This window comes from Gallus gallus, chromosome 7, assembly GCF_016699485.2.
Source record: "Gallus gallus isolate bGalGal1 chromosome 7, bGalGal1.mat.broiler.GRCg7b, whole genome shotgun sequence".
In the NCBI taxonomy this organism is placed as follows: domain Eukaryota; kingdom Metazoa; phylum Chordata; class Aves; order Galliformes; family Phasianidae; genus Gallus; species Gallus gallus.
The window spans coordinates 11,208,581-11,222,564 of NC_052538.1; the positions used below are offsets into that span (position 1 = coordinate 11,208,581).

General features: G+C 42.9%; 2 protein-coding genes across 7 annotated transcripts in view; one reads left to right on the forward strand and one right to left on the reverse strand.

Annotated features, from left to right (window-relative positions):
* ALS2 (alsin Rho guanine nucleotide exchange factor ALS2) overlaps positions 1 to 13,984 on the reverse strand; it is a 216,372-nt gene that overhangs the window by 45,547 nt on the left and 156,841 nt on the right. The gene's annotated exons all lie outside the window — the stretch shown is intronic.
* The window catches only part of CDK15 (cyclin dependent kinase 15), a 34,207-nt gene that overhangs the window by 7,277 nt on the left and 12,946 nt on the right, over positions 1 to 13,984 (forward strand). For all 3 annotated transcript variants that reach the window (XM_015289476.4, XM_004942625.5, XM_040703906.2), the window contains exons 7-10: positions 1,749 to 1,872; positions 2,447 to 2,567; positions 8,938 to 9,031; positions 11,267 to 11,330. In XM_015289476.4, the coding sequence (XP_015144962.1) occupies positions 1,749 to 1,872; positions 2,447 to 2,567; positions 8,938 to 9,031; positions 11,267 to 11,330 (403 nt within the window). The remainder of the gene's footprint in view (positions 1 to 1,748; positions 1,873 to 2,446; positions 2,568 to 8,937; positions 9,032 to 11,266; positions 11,331 to 13,984) is intronic.

Here is a 13,984-nt window from a genome sequence, read left to right on the forward strand (position 1 = left end):
AGTTCTTCCCATTTCACAAGGCTAGTTCAGCTTTTGTGGACAATGACGTCTTGTGGCAAGCAAATTTGTCTTTGCACAAAGACTTTGTATCTTCTTATAATTAGAATACTTTATTAATCTCTCCAGTTAAAAGCTCTCAAATGTCACTCTTTCTTCATCTGATAATGTCTTCATATTTACAGTCATTTAAACCTCTTTTGTTTCTGCCACAGCTTTTTGGGAGAGGTTGACTGGAACTGAGCAGAGCTGAAGATGTACCATTACTTTGCAGACTGATGTTGTAATAGTCTCTGACTCTCCTTCGTGCACATCTTCACATTTAATTAACTTTCAGGCTTTTTGCTGCACACTAACAGTTTCAGTGCAGATGTCCTCGGTGAATGCCTGGGTCCTTTTCCTGAGTAGCGTCAGTTAATTTATCTTACAGCTGTCAACAGTAACTTTGTACCTTATCAAACTGCCTATTCATCTGACTTTGTCAGATCTCTCTGAAGTTTCTCACTGTCACTTCTTATCTTGGCTAATCTAAATACTTCTGTCATCTTCAAATGCTGCCACCTTGTTCACATCTTTTTTCAGATAGTTGTTAAGCAACACCAATTCTAATGTAGTTTCTTGGGGCCCTGAATTTTAACATCCTTAAAGCTCAGATATGTCCAAGATGCGGTGCTGTAGTTTTGGCACAGATCTCCAGGGCTCTACTACCAGGCAGGCTTGTAAAGCACATGGAGTACACGGCTGCAACATGTACTCCCTGGCATTTGTGTGAGTAAAACTAGCCAGCTGCTCTTCTTTCCTGCCTCAAGCCCTCACTGTCAGCAGAAATCAAATCACAAAAATGATTTACTCTTCCTTTAGGGGTTTGATCTAGTTTGTTTCATTTTTGCTGGCAAATGTTGTTTTTTTTCTTCTCTGAGTGATTCCTATTGAGTATGATGCAAGTGTGCAGAATATCACAGGGACACTTTTCTGGTACAAAAATGACCTATGGGTGTCACTGTTTATCTTCCTCTTCAGGTTAAGCTTCTTATGAAAAATATCTCTTCTCTGATAAACTCTATATACTTCTGCTGTGCTTTGTTTTCTAACCACTATCCAATCATACCTTGTTTCTACCCAACTTATTTTACTTAAGGATTATTTATACTGCCATAGCGGTAGGAGTTAGATATTTCTTTCTAGCTTGCTTTCTTACTTGTCTTTCTCTTTTCTTGATTTTCCCAGCTTGAAGATAACAGCTCTCATTGCCAAACGAGTCAGTTCACTGGTCAAGCTTGGGCTGGGGGGAGGCAGTGTAGGTGTGAGAAGCAGCCCCACAACTCCCTCTGCTGGTATAACTGGCTCAACTGGGAAAATCTTCCAGCTCCTTAAACCTTTATCGTGCTTAACTTTATGTCTTCGTTATCAACGCTGAAGTCAGAATATCTGCTGTTCCGAAAGCTTAGGCTGTGTTTTGGCATGTAGCTCCTGCAGTCAACACTCCACCTCTTGAGAAAAGCTGAATTTCCAAAATGTGCACCACATTATAATTGCCCTCGTGGAGAAATGTTCCACCTAAGAGCATCAGGGCAATCACACCCCGACAGAGTTTTCTACTTCTCAGACAACTCTATTCATTTATGAGATTTTTACTCATTTCTCAGTCTCTTTGTCTCCGCTTTGTTCCAGGACTTGTAAAGTTCAGAGCTCATGTATCAATGCAAATTCACACCAAATCATTTCAGGTTTTTTTTGTTGGCTTTTTCAAGCTCTTCATGTTCCAGCTTTTGCGAGGCCTGGCGTACATCCACCGACAACATATTCTTCACCGTGATCTGAAACCCCAGAACTTGCTCATCAGCTGTCTTGGTGAGCTCAAATTAGCTGACTTTGGTGAGTCACAGTTTGTATACTGCTAATGTATCTGCCCAGACTGAAGCTTTAGCATGCATATAGATCGGTGTCCACAGCCAGTTACGACACAGAAGCATAACCTCTTACTGAACTTCAGGAAGGTATTTCTGTGGTCAGTCTAGTCTTTCTTGTCTTTGCACTACTAGTTGCAGGGAGCAACCTCATTTAAGTCAGAGCAATTACTGCCACATAAAACTGGTTCAAGGGAACTGAGAATCAAGCCCTCTCTCTTCAGAAAATCATGTGACATGGAAAGTCCACAGTAATGTACTGAACAGAAGGGCTTTCTTGGCATCAGTTTGTGATGGCTGCATTCAGTCACAAATGGTAAAGCCCAGCACAACATAGCACATTGCTTGATCTGATCTGCCCCAGAGGTATCTTCCAGGCACCATTTTTTTTTTGTCAATTGATTGTAATGTGCATCGGGACTGCTTGTGTTTATTGAACTGAGAGAAAATTATGTTCTGTTTCCAATTATTATTATCATTTATGTATTGTACCCATAGAAAGACTGTACTGTCACAGCACTCAGTATTTTTTATTCTGGCAGGCCTTGCTCGTGCCAAGTCCATCCCCAGTCAGACGTACTCCTCTGAAGTGGTGACACTCTGGTACCGTCCTCCTGATGTTTTGCTTGGAGCTACAGATTATTCGTCTGATCTAGATATCTGGTACTGGCCTATATCAAATCATCTGGGGTCTTTTGGGAAAAAACATCTTTATCTGAATTAAATGAACTCAACCAAGTTACAGTCGTTACAGCTGTAAGCAGAGGAATAACACTTGTGAGTAGAAAGCGAGTGAGCATGGGGGAGTTTTGTACTGCAGGGCTCATAGACATTTTGGGGAATGGTGTCAGTACATATCAGCTATGGAGTTACATAAATGTGATCTGACAACATTTATGAAGTATGTAAATCTCATTTGGTGACATTTATGAAGCATTTTCAGGTCTTGTGTTTCCTTGAAGCGCTTATGGTTTTCCATATATGTGGTTGGCTGCGTCAGTGGTAGCTCTCTACAGCTATGGCTTTGTGAAGAAACAATGAATGCAGTCATGAATACACAAATGATGATGACTCTGGCCTTCACAACAAAAGATGGCAGTAAAGGGCTGGAGATATCCAAGTGTCTGAGATGTTCATTACTTCTGAAATGCTTTGTCATTCATCTTAAAGAACGTCTTAGGTGCACTCTATACTTCATACAAGAGAAGAACTGTCTTCAGTTAAGGCTTCTTATCTTAGGAGCTCTATCACAAAATCTTAAAATGCTTGGGAATCACGAGAAGCAAGCTATGCAATAGCAAAATTGAAGGGAGAGAATCTCCTGAGAGCAGGTAAAATGCAGGAGAGAATGAGTGTTTCACAGGGGTCTCTCTGGACCTTTTGAGCTGGCCTGGATCTGAAGCTGGGTCTGAGTGTGCATCCACTTTCTGGCTCTCTTCTGCACCAACATGAACCTGCTCCCAGCAACACAGTCCTGACTTACTCATGGACAGTGTGAATCTCATGAAGGAGCAGCAGGGCATCTTTATGCAGGGCAATTTTACCTCTGTAAATAGTACTGCAGCTCTGCCCTTTCTTCAGACCAGTTGATCCTCTGCCTATGCATGTCACACTGAGACTTTTCTTTACTGCTGTGCAGAGTTGAAGGCTGTGAAAGGGTGGGAGCACAGAAGGCTGAAGTATGCATAAGAAGAGGGCCTGGTAAGTTTGCGAAGCTCCAGCCAGTATCCCCTGCCAGAGATCTGTGGCTTATTGGAGACTCTGATGAACTAAGTCTGGAGGGCAGTTCAGGGAAACAGGAGATTTGTTTGTTAACTTCCCTAGGGCTGATGCTAATTTAATTGCTTAAAGATTTCTCTGAGGAGGAAAACCTTGCTAAATTCTAATGGCTTCCAGCTGCTAAGCCAGTCCAAATGTCCTGACTTTTCCCTCCCACTCCTTGCCACCTCTGCTCTCCAGTCTCTCAGGAACGTCTGCTGTGTTTGAGGAAGATGCCTGCCTAACAGGTTGGAGGGTGTACATTAGGTAGATGCTGGTAGTAACCTGTATTTTTTTTCCTGAAGGCTGGGGCCTGTCCAAAGCCCTGGCTGCACGCATAAAGGCTGGCATTTCTGCCTGTGCAAACCCAGCATCCCCACTACATAACTGCTCTAGTGCAGTGAATGGCAGCAGAGGGCTGGAATACAAAGATCCCATCCAGCACTCTGTCCAGCTCTAACAGCAGAGTACTCAGTCCCGCTGAACTACATTCGCACTATAGGCACCTTTGTTATAACGCCTCCTTATAATAACAACATTCCAAGTGTTGGCCCTAAAGAAAGATGTCACGCTGAGAGAATAGAGAGTTCTTCAGTGAGCTCTATTCAGTAACTTCCTCTAACAAGGGTCATTTATTATCTTGATGTACACTGCATTTAAGTTCAATTTTTGTCTATTAGGAAATAATGTGAATTCACACAGATGTTACTTGTCTATTGGGAAGAAAGAAAAAAAAAAACTATTTCTTTTGGATACTGCTATTTACATGAAGGCAGGTCAGAATGCCCTTGCTAATGGCATGAGACAGTGGGTGTTAAAACCTTGGTTTAAAGAAACCAATTACAACAAAATAAAACATTATGGCAATTCATGCATAGTGTGCTTAAGCAGCAATACTGTCAGTGGGAGGCACATGGGAAGTGAATGAGGCCTTCAATAGATGAAGAAAGATATAGAAGGAGTCTCACTAGCTCTTGGACTAACTAGAAAAGCTGCTTTAATCCCTCTGTATCTTTTTATTCTCTTTCTCCCTCACTATCTCTTCAAGACTTGAGAAAATTCAATTAAGGGATTTCAGGGAGACTGACAATGTTTCAGCGAGATTACACTGCATATCAGGGAGACTTTTTTTAAACACTAAAGGCTTTATGTATGTTCAGTGCTAGTTTTCAACATCACGAGTACCTACAGTCATGTATTCTTTTCAGACAAGTTTTCCATGTAATTTCTTCTACGATAGTTGCAGGAATCTCCCCAGATAGATTCGCCTAGAATAAGAATTTCTATGCAGCCATTTGACACAGATCTGCCAGGCCCACTACAGCCTTCTCCCAAGTCTGGATCGTGTTGCCCTATTTTGTCAAACTGGGAAACATAGGCCAGGGGCTCCAGTGTGCAGTGCTGCCTGGCGAGGCACAAGCTGAAAGGTATACTTGTGGCTAAATGCCAAATTTAGCCACAATTTCCCAATGACAGAGAATCTGTGGAGAGGAAACTGCAGGATGCCACAGAGATACCTTAGATCTTAATCCTGATGAAGGTGTTTCTCCGCTGTGTGATGCAGTACTGGAGACTGAGGAGTAACTGAAGTATCCAAATCTGCCCCAGGGACTGCAGGCTGATGTGGTGGGGCTGTCTGAACCAACCCTGTTTATGTTCACTCAAATAACCAGTTATAACTCTCCTGTTATAGCCGTCACAGCTGTCAGTGTATTGCTTCACATACATGTCTGGTGCATGCTGAAATATCATGCCTAGGCCCCTTCCTGAAAGACATAGTGAGGGCCTGCGGATGGTACCACTGCCTGTTGTTTTCTCATGCAGGATGGTACAATGTCTGCTTAACATAGGAGGCAAAAAAGAAAACAAACTGATCCAGGAGGTACCACAAAGTCCTTGGTCTTATTTGCACTGATGTAACTCTACTGATCTCAGCAGGGTACTTCTATGTGACACCACTGCAAGGGAGACCAGCCCTAGCACAGCACTTCTGTCTTCCTCCCTCACTACTAGGGACCCACTAATGAAAACACACCAGTCTCAGAGGGATACAGCAAGTGTAAGACAGTAGCTGTGACTACTGAACAGCCACAAAGCAGGCAGTGAAGGTCTGCTCTGCGTTTCTTTCTCCTGGCAAAGTAAAGTTTGTTTTTTTGTAAATGTTGTTTTTTGAACCATTCTCATTAAGAGAAAGATCTTCATAATGCTGGAAGGGCAGTGCCCGTAGCTCTCATATATTGGAAGACTGAGGCTTCTGGAGAGGTTAATCAGATGACTAACACCAAAGAGGTCTTTTTTTCCAAAGTCCTACCTTAACCCATAGAAAAATCTACCTGGGAAAAAAGGTGGGTGCCCGTATGTCACTGCATTACTAGTTCCAGCTATTTCTGGACTTTCTGTATGGAAAAGCATATTTCAGCCTGGAAGCAAACAGAGGTAGCAACAATTACAATTACCACTGGTGAATCAGTGCAGTATCAAGCAAGCATTAAAGGAAGCTCATCAGCTGAGTCACAATACAGGAAAGAGTTCTTCCTTTCCAGCTGTTGTGGTTGCTCTGGTAGTTTTGTCTTCATAAGAGACACTGGATTTGAAAGGCATCCAGATATTATTGGAATAAACCAGGAATACAAATGAGTGCTCTATCAGAAGGCAAATTGTAAGAACTCAGAAGTTGATTCTCTCCTCAAACTGACAGCTTACCCATTAGCAAAAAGACTGTTTCATTAGACTTGAATTTTTGAACAATTTGCTCTTAAGAAATTATTAGCAAGAGCTAGATAGAATCTAGAAAAATCTAGGGAATAAATCTAGGGGAAAAAAAAGAGCCTTCTAGCTCTTACTTCCTTGTATCGCTCTGCCTGGATTATATGCCTTCTCAGCAATAATAGAAACCACTGCAGATCTGGTCTGCCTCCCATGAACTCTGTTGCCTCAAATCTTTCAACAGAACAATTTAAGTCATGAAGATCACATTCACAGAGCACTTTCACTGTTACTAGCCCTTTTCCTTAGCATTGTGTATGTGTCTAGATTCAGTTCAGAAAATCGCACAGCACTGTTCATCAGAAGTAATCTGTGCAGAAGGTCCAGTGGTATCTCTGACATTTGGGGGCTATACTGAACCCATATGAAGTTTCTGCTATTGCCAGTCTAATGGCCATTTCTAGCTAGGATATCAGAACCCAAACTGTGGATAAATGTCAGGATTGCTTGCTCCAAAAACACACGGAGTTGATTCTATTCACGGCACAAATCAAGAGTACCTAAATTGCACTGACCATATGTGGTTAGACTTGTGCAATGGCATCAGTGGATTGCAGCAGACCCTGTGGTTGCAAAAGAACGTGAGCCATCTGAGTACATGTATCAGCTGTGAAAACAGAGGGTTATTATGGCACTGGTCTCAGCAGAGTGGGCTCCAAAATAATATCTAGTGATGTGGTAGTACTATGAAACACAAAAACCTGTGTTGTGAAAGCTGTGGGTTAAGTTACATGATAAGCCTGGATTGTGTGAAAGCATATTTGACGAATAAGGAGCTAAGCTCACAAGACCCAAAGTGCATCAGAGTTGTTTGTGAAAACAGCATTAGATACGGATCTGCAAACAGGCTTGACATTACCTGAGGATGACCAAAATGAATACCAGAGATGAGCTGCATGTCAGGCTTTCAACTGACCACAGCCAGGTGGGAAAAGCATCTGCAGCATTGCAAAAACAAAATGTAAGTGGTAAGAGAGCAGTACAGATGACCAGAGGAGATTAGTAGTTGTAGCTCCGCAAGTGAGAATAATACTGCCAGAGTCAGTCGCACAAACCTGGGGTTTCAACACGTAAACTTGAAAGACTCAAATCTGGTATAACAGGAAGGTGAAACTCGAAAAGTTGGGCTGGGGCTCAGTGAAAAGGCAGAAAATCTAGAAAATGTTTGGAGGGTAAAGATAAAAAGTAAATGAGCAGAGTTTTACAACACATAATAAAAGATCGAAACACCTGCAAACAGATAAATCTATCTAGACCACAACTATCTAATCATTATTCCCAGCAGGACTAATCCACCTCAATAAAACTAGGCATTTTTTGCAGGCTTTGGTGTGGTAGTTTTGTTGTTTTTTTTTTAAGCTGGCTGGTTTGCTTTAGCAAAAGCGTAGAGCAGAGGACGACATAAAATAGGATTACTTTAACTTGCCTTTGCCACTGAATTTTTTATGCTTTAAAATCTTGATTTAAGTTTTTCAGAGGAGGGCTAATTGCTTCTGAAGGGAAATCACTCTACTGGTTAACGCTTCTGTGTTTTATCTGCATCTCATGTACCCTTCTAGCCCATAAACTGTCTAGTAGTTCCCCATTTATTTTTCCTACTTTTATCACACAGATTTTGCACCTTTTCCTCACTGAAAACAGCCTACTGCTGTGCAGGCATCTGCCCTGACTATCTTTTTTAAGGTGGATTTTTAATAGGATAGGTTGAAAGAGACCTGAAATAAACAGTTTGCTGCTTGAAAAAAAAGAAAAAAAGAAAAAAAAAAGAGGAAAAAAAGAAAAAAAAGAAAAAAAAAGAAAAAAAGATGGTACTTAGTGAGTTTCTTTTCCAAGGATATCACTTGTCTTGTTTTGCTGGTGAAGGGTGTTGTTTTTTTTACTTGGCAGCACTGATGAGAAAAGCAGATGGGACCATAACTCACAGGCTACTTTGACTGCTGTGTTATTCTAAAACATTTACCCTGGAAGGATGCGAATGTGATGAATCTCCAGTCTCCTTCGGTCTTATTTTACTTGCTGGGTTTTTAGGTCAAATGTTTCAATGTGTAGGACTTGGATGAAGTTGCTGATTACTGCAAAGAATTGGGAACAAGGGCCAGATGCAAGCGCTCAGGACACTGCTGGAAGCCCAGGGCTGTATAGCATGGTCCTTCCATAAGAAGTAGTTTTTTGATAATGAAGTACCCTGCCTAACACCATACCATGGAGGTAGATCAGCCTTCGCTGAAGCTTACGTACATGTATGCAGACACCTCATGTCCTGCCTTGCTTCCTATACACATGCACTAGGTGAAAAGCAGGTGGATGTGTAAATCTACACATCAGACTTGTATTTTTTGCACGAGATGCAAAACGTGTAGTATTTACAACTTAGGTCAGGATGTCAGAATTTGCAGATCAAGATTTACACATTTCCATTCCAACAATTGCAACCTCTCCCTTGCCCACCCCACACTCATACTATGCACGTGAAGCATGTGAATGAGTTAATATCTTGGGTTTCTTGCAGGAGTGCAGGCTGTGTCTTTGTTGAAATGGTCCAGGGCCAGCCAGTGTTTGCAGGAACTTCTAGTGCTCCTGAACAGCTGGAGAAGATCTGGACGGTGAGTAAAACACATCCTGAAATGGGAGAGAAAGGAATCTGTTGTTCCAGCTCCCGGCTTAATTGTGAAGTCTGGAGCATAGGTCCTGTGAATAGCAGAAATAATTTGGTTCGGTGTGCCAAGTTCATAGCAGACTTTGTAACCCGTTTTATATTTGGCAACTTTCTTACAGACACAGGAGTAAATCAAATGACTTTCCTTTGATGTTTGTCATCTCATCAAAAATTTAAAGCCAATTAAAGTGACATCAAATTGAAGTAAGCATAAAAGGTGTGCAGGTACTGCAAATTCTCTTCCTTCTCATTTACTTATTGTAGGATACAGCACACTATAATTTCACAAAGAAGCACTAATATTGCTAGTAGACTACCTTGGAAAATGGCAAGGCCTAGGGTGTTTTTTTTTGTGGTTTTTTTTTTTTTGCTGGTTATATTGACTTGGAACATTTTCTACTAACCAGATTATGGTGCAGCCCTAGAGACTGCTTTGGCATAATGAAAAGTGTGAAAGATACTTTACAAAGGTAGCAGTGAATAAAAGAAGAGATTTAAAAGCCTCTTAAGATGACTTTTCTGCTGGGGAAACAAAACCACATTGGTACGCCCTCAGTGGTTATTGGCAAAACTGAGACAGTTCCTGGCACCGGTGGATTCTGTATGTTCCTGAATGCTCACTGCTGACCCCACTACTGGCTTTCCAGAAAGGTCAACCCAGAGGTTTCCACTGGGCTTTGCCATAGGTACCTGCCCTTGCACATTGCTCAGGGATTTACTCTTCTGCGCAGGCAGTTTTCCAAAGATGGGCTTTCAAAGCAGAAAGTGCAGAAGACTTAAAGTTGGGAGGTGGTGAGAGAAGACTTTATAGCCTCGAGTTTGTTGAAGTCAAGCTTTTACTTCTTAATTCCTTCATCCAGGAACGCTCCTGTCAGGTTGGGTTTTCCTCTCTGCTTCTAGCTAGAATTTGTTAAAAAGACTTACAAGCAAGTCTAGTTATTAGACTTGAGTTCAGTTCACTCAAATAAATGCTGAATTTCTCTTTCATAGAAAGTGAATAGAGTTATCGAGGAAAAAAAAAATCCATACTTTGCCAATTAACACAGTTCAAAATCAGGGCAGGACTCAGTTTTGCAGCATGAATGAAGGCTATCCTTCCACATGTGGCTGAAATCTCTGGACACGTTTCCTGTGGTTTTACAGTTGGAGGGTTATAGCCCTATCGTCATTTCTCTGGTATTAGAACTGATACCGTGATTAATAGGATTTGTGCAATGGAAGGCAAAAACTTATTTAAAAATCATGAGGAAGCTTTAAGAGCCATGAAATAATTAGTGCCTTTCACAGTAGGTTTTATGTTATTATACAGCCTGGAATGAGACTCTGTGTTAGGCCAAGATTTCAAAGCTCCTTAGAGGCTTTCGATGCCTAGCTTGAGATATTTTGCATAGTCGGAGGTTCAGAATGGGGAATCCTACTGTTTTCTAATAGTCAGCTCCTTTCATGTACTAATAATAGAGGCATCAGGCACTGGTTTAGCGACTGCTTGCATTTGTGTGCATGACTCTGTGCCATCCAGAATGCTTATCTCTATGCAGGATTGTTGTTTCAAACACCATATAGACATACAGCTGGAAAATCTCCATGCTGTGAAATATGTTCATCCTGCCAAACCATCAGACAGTCTGACTGTGAATTCTTCATTTCTTCTAGAGGCAAATACCACCCTAAGTGGTGTCCATCCTCCTCTCTGTTCCTGGCTCTTTCCTGCCTGTGTTACCCCCCTCACTTAGAGGAGCTTCTATCACAGCTTGCAGCCCAAGTTGCCACTGAAAGTATCAGTGGGTGCCAATGCCAGTGGGCAGTCCCCATTGCAGTGCTGGCACAGGAGGACACCTCCAGCAGCGAAAGCAGCTGAACACTGTGACCCTTGGTCTGGTGAACATATGCATGAGTGGCACCTGGCAGTGAAGCTGCATACACCTTCAGTGATGTTCCCAGGAGTGACAACAGTAAGTCTCAGTGGGAACCCTTCCGTTGTAACATCAAGTGCTAAAATGTGAATGTCATTTATGTGCAGAGGTAGATCCAGTACCACATAAGGCAGTGCAAATCTGTGCTGGGTCACAGTAAAGGCCATAGTCTCTCTCCATGGAGACCAAGTCATCCAGCTCTGCACCAATGCAGGGTACAACATACTGAGGCTATTGCTCTTCTCACTCTCTTTTTTTGTTTTGCACAGGTATTAGGGGTCCCAACTGAAGACACCTGGCCAGGACTTTCCAAGCTCCCCAAGTATAAGCCAGGTAGGATTTAACTCACAAGAATATGGAGCTTTTGGTCTGAGCTGCTGACCACTTAATAATTTTTGGATCATTAATTCATATTAGGAAAAAGACAGAGTTACTAAATCCCTTAAACTACTTAACAACGGTGCTGTTTTCAGACAGTGCCCTAAGATACAGGCAAAAGTACACGCATGGCAAAGCTGCCTCACTGAGATACGTGTTAGGCTGATGGAAGACTTCATTGTCCCAAGTGCTAACAAGCTAGTTAGTCCCCAGTCCTCAGTGCAGAGGACCAATGTCTCCTGTTTTACACTGGAAAAGCTGACAGGTACCAGGGGACACAGTTTATCTGAACTCTTCTTATTTTTATGGAAATTAGTTTGGGGGCCTTAAGCCTCAGTTTTAAAGGTCACTGTCCCTGATTTTGATGTGGGCAAGGTGAGAAATCTGTGTGATTTATAAAGCTGGCTTCTTTTATTTCCACATGGGCTGGTAGAGAAGTCTGTGTCCTGGACTTCAAAGGGCCAGTTGTCTCTTATTTTGATGTGGGCAGGTTGAGAAGTATGCTTTGAAAAGCTAGCTCAGTCACTCTCCCTCTCCCTCTCTCTCTCTCTCCCCCTTTCTGTCTTTCTCTCTCTTTTTGTTTAATGTTTTCTCTTGGGAAAATATATTCAAGTGTCAGTGAGGGGGAAATGATGAGCACTGATTCTCAGCCTCTCAGCAGGATCATTCTCTAAGAGAAATATAAAAGTGAAATATTAAAAACCCTAGAATGTGAAATCCACCCATCTGCAGTCTAGCCATTCTCTCTCTCTTGTACCCTAAGAGAGTGGTGGGGGGAGTCTGTCTCTCTGGAGGGGAAAAAAAGAGAGCAGGGGGAAGAGGAGGAGGGAGAAGACGTGCTTTGAGCAAGAGGTTTACAGGTTTAGTAGAGCATAGTAACATCTTTTCAAAGAAGTGGGTGTTGCTCTGTGACCCAGTCCAAGATGCCCCTCCTTTGATTCTGGTGCATGAACACTAAACAGCCCCCATTTTCACATGGTAGCCACGACTGGCTGAACAATAACCTGGTCTCACAGTCGAAAGGGCTGGAATCCTTCACACAATTAGCTGAGACACATTAATCAAACCAGCGTGAAATGGGAATGTGTCGCTGTCCACAGCAAGTTTAATTTGGATAGGGAGTGAGCACAGAGCAGACAGCTGGAGGAAGCACTTTCTTCTCTAACTTGCTGAAGGCTTGGTTGGGTACTCTACAAGTTCTGAAGGGAGGAAAGACCTGCTCATGTGTTCAACAAACCAATGACAATTTTTTTGACGGCGGTCATCTCTGCATACAAGGCCAAAAACTCTCCCAGTACTGTATTGAGGGATTCTTGAAAAGTGGGAGCGCTAATGGTAAACTAATGAAGAAATTAGTAGAGACAACACAGAATATCTGGGTGCCCAGAATTGTCCTGAGCAATAATTTCTCCTAGCACTGTTTTGCCTGAGCATCAGCACTGTCCTCTGCCACTGCGGAGGATGCCAGTAACAGGGCTGGGAGTTGAAGACATGCACCCAGGCAGCGTAGAAACAGTTCCAGTCAGCATAAGCAGTTTTCAAACCTGAATTGCTTTCAGACTGCATAGAATGCTTTGCTAATGGACTACCGTGGGCCAGAAGTGCCCTGTGCTGTGATGCTGTGATGCTGGTGGCATTTCTGGATGGAGCAGACAGAAATGCAGGGGTCAGTGCAGGAAGTTTCCCTCCTGTGGAAACATCCCACTGTGCTAGCAAGAACATGGAAGAGAGGTGCTGAGCCAGTGTTTGGGGCAATACCTCTGCCAACTGGAGAACCAGCATCCTTTCCCTTCCTCAAAGCCTGCTGAAGGAGCTCTGAGCTGCTCCAGCCACACAGTGGAGCCAAGCACATGGCTCAAACCTGGGATGTAGAAACCAGCCTGCTTAGAATAAGGCTGTGCATATGTGGTTAGACTATGCTCTGGTCATGAACTAAACCAAGTCAGGTTTTGATGAGTCTGCCAGTAAAAAGGCAAATCAGTCTCTTTGTTTAAAGCTATTTGCTTTAAACATGCCCTGAGTACTTCCCTCCTCTTCCCTGAGGCACAAGTGCTGCTGTCCCCCCAGGACACACTCACCAACTGGAAACTCTGGAGCTACTTGAGGAAACCTTCCCTCTTGAGGTTCTTCCCAGCCCAGTGGAGTGAATCCCAGTGCCTGGGACAGTTCAGATAAGCAAACAAACTTTGGAAGCTTCCCCAGATCTAATGGCTTGAATGCTTTTAGCTAGTCCTATTGATGTTTGCAGTGAGCACAGGCAGCAAACAAACAAACAGGTTCCTGCCTGAGGCAAAGCACGAACACGCGCAAAACAAAGCTCTGAGGTGTGATCCTATTCTCATTGAAGTTGATGGCAAAACTCCCACTGGATTCAGCAGTGTAGGCTCAGCCCCAGACTGAGGTTGTTACTGGAAGGGTTCCTGGGCCAGGTGGATTAGTAGGAATCTTTGAAATGAAAGCTGGAAACCTTTAGATGTTTTCCAGTCACTACTGTGGGCTTGAGCACATCCTGCTGCAAACCCTGAAGAGGAGACAGCTAAGTGTGAGAGTCAGGCACACATAGGGCAGCTGCAGGAAGAGCGGCTCCCCTAGCTCCGCTACGGAAAACT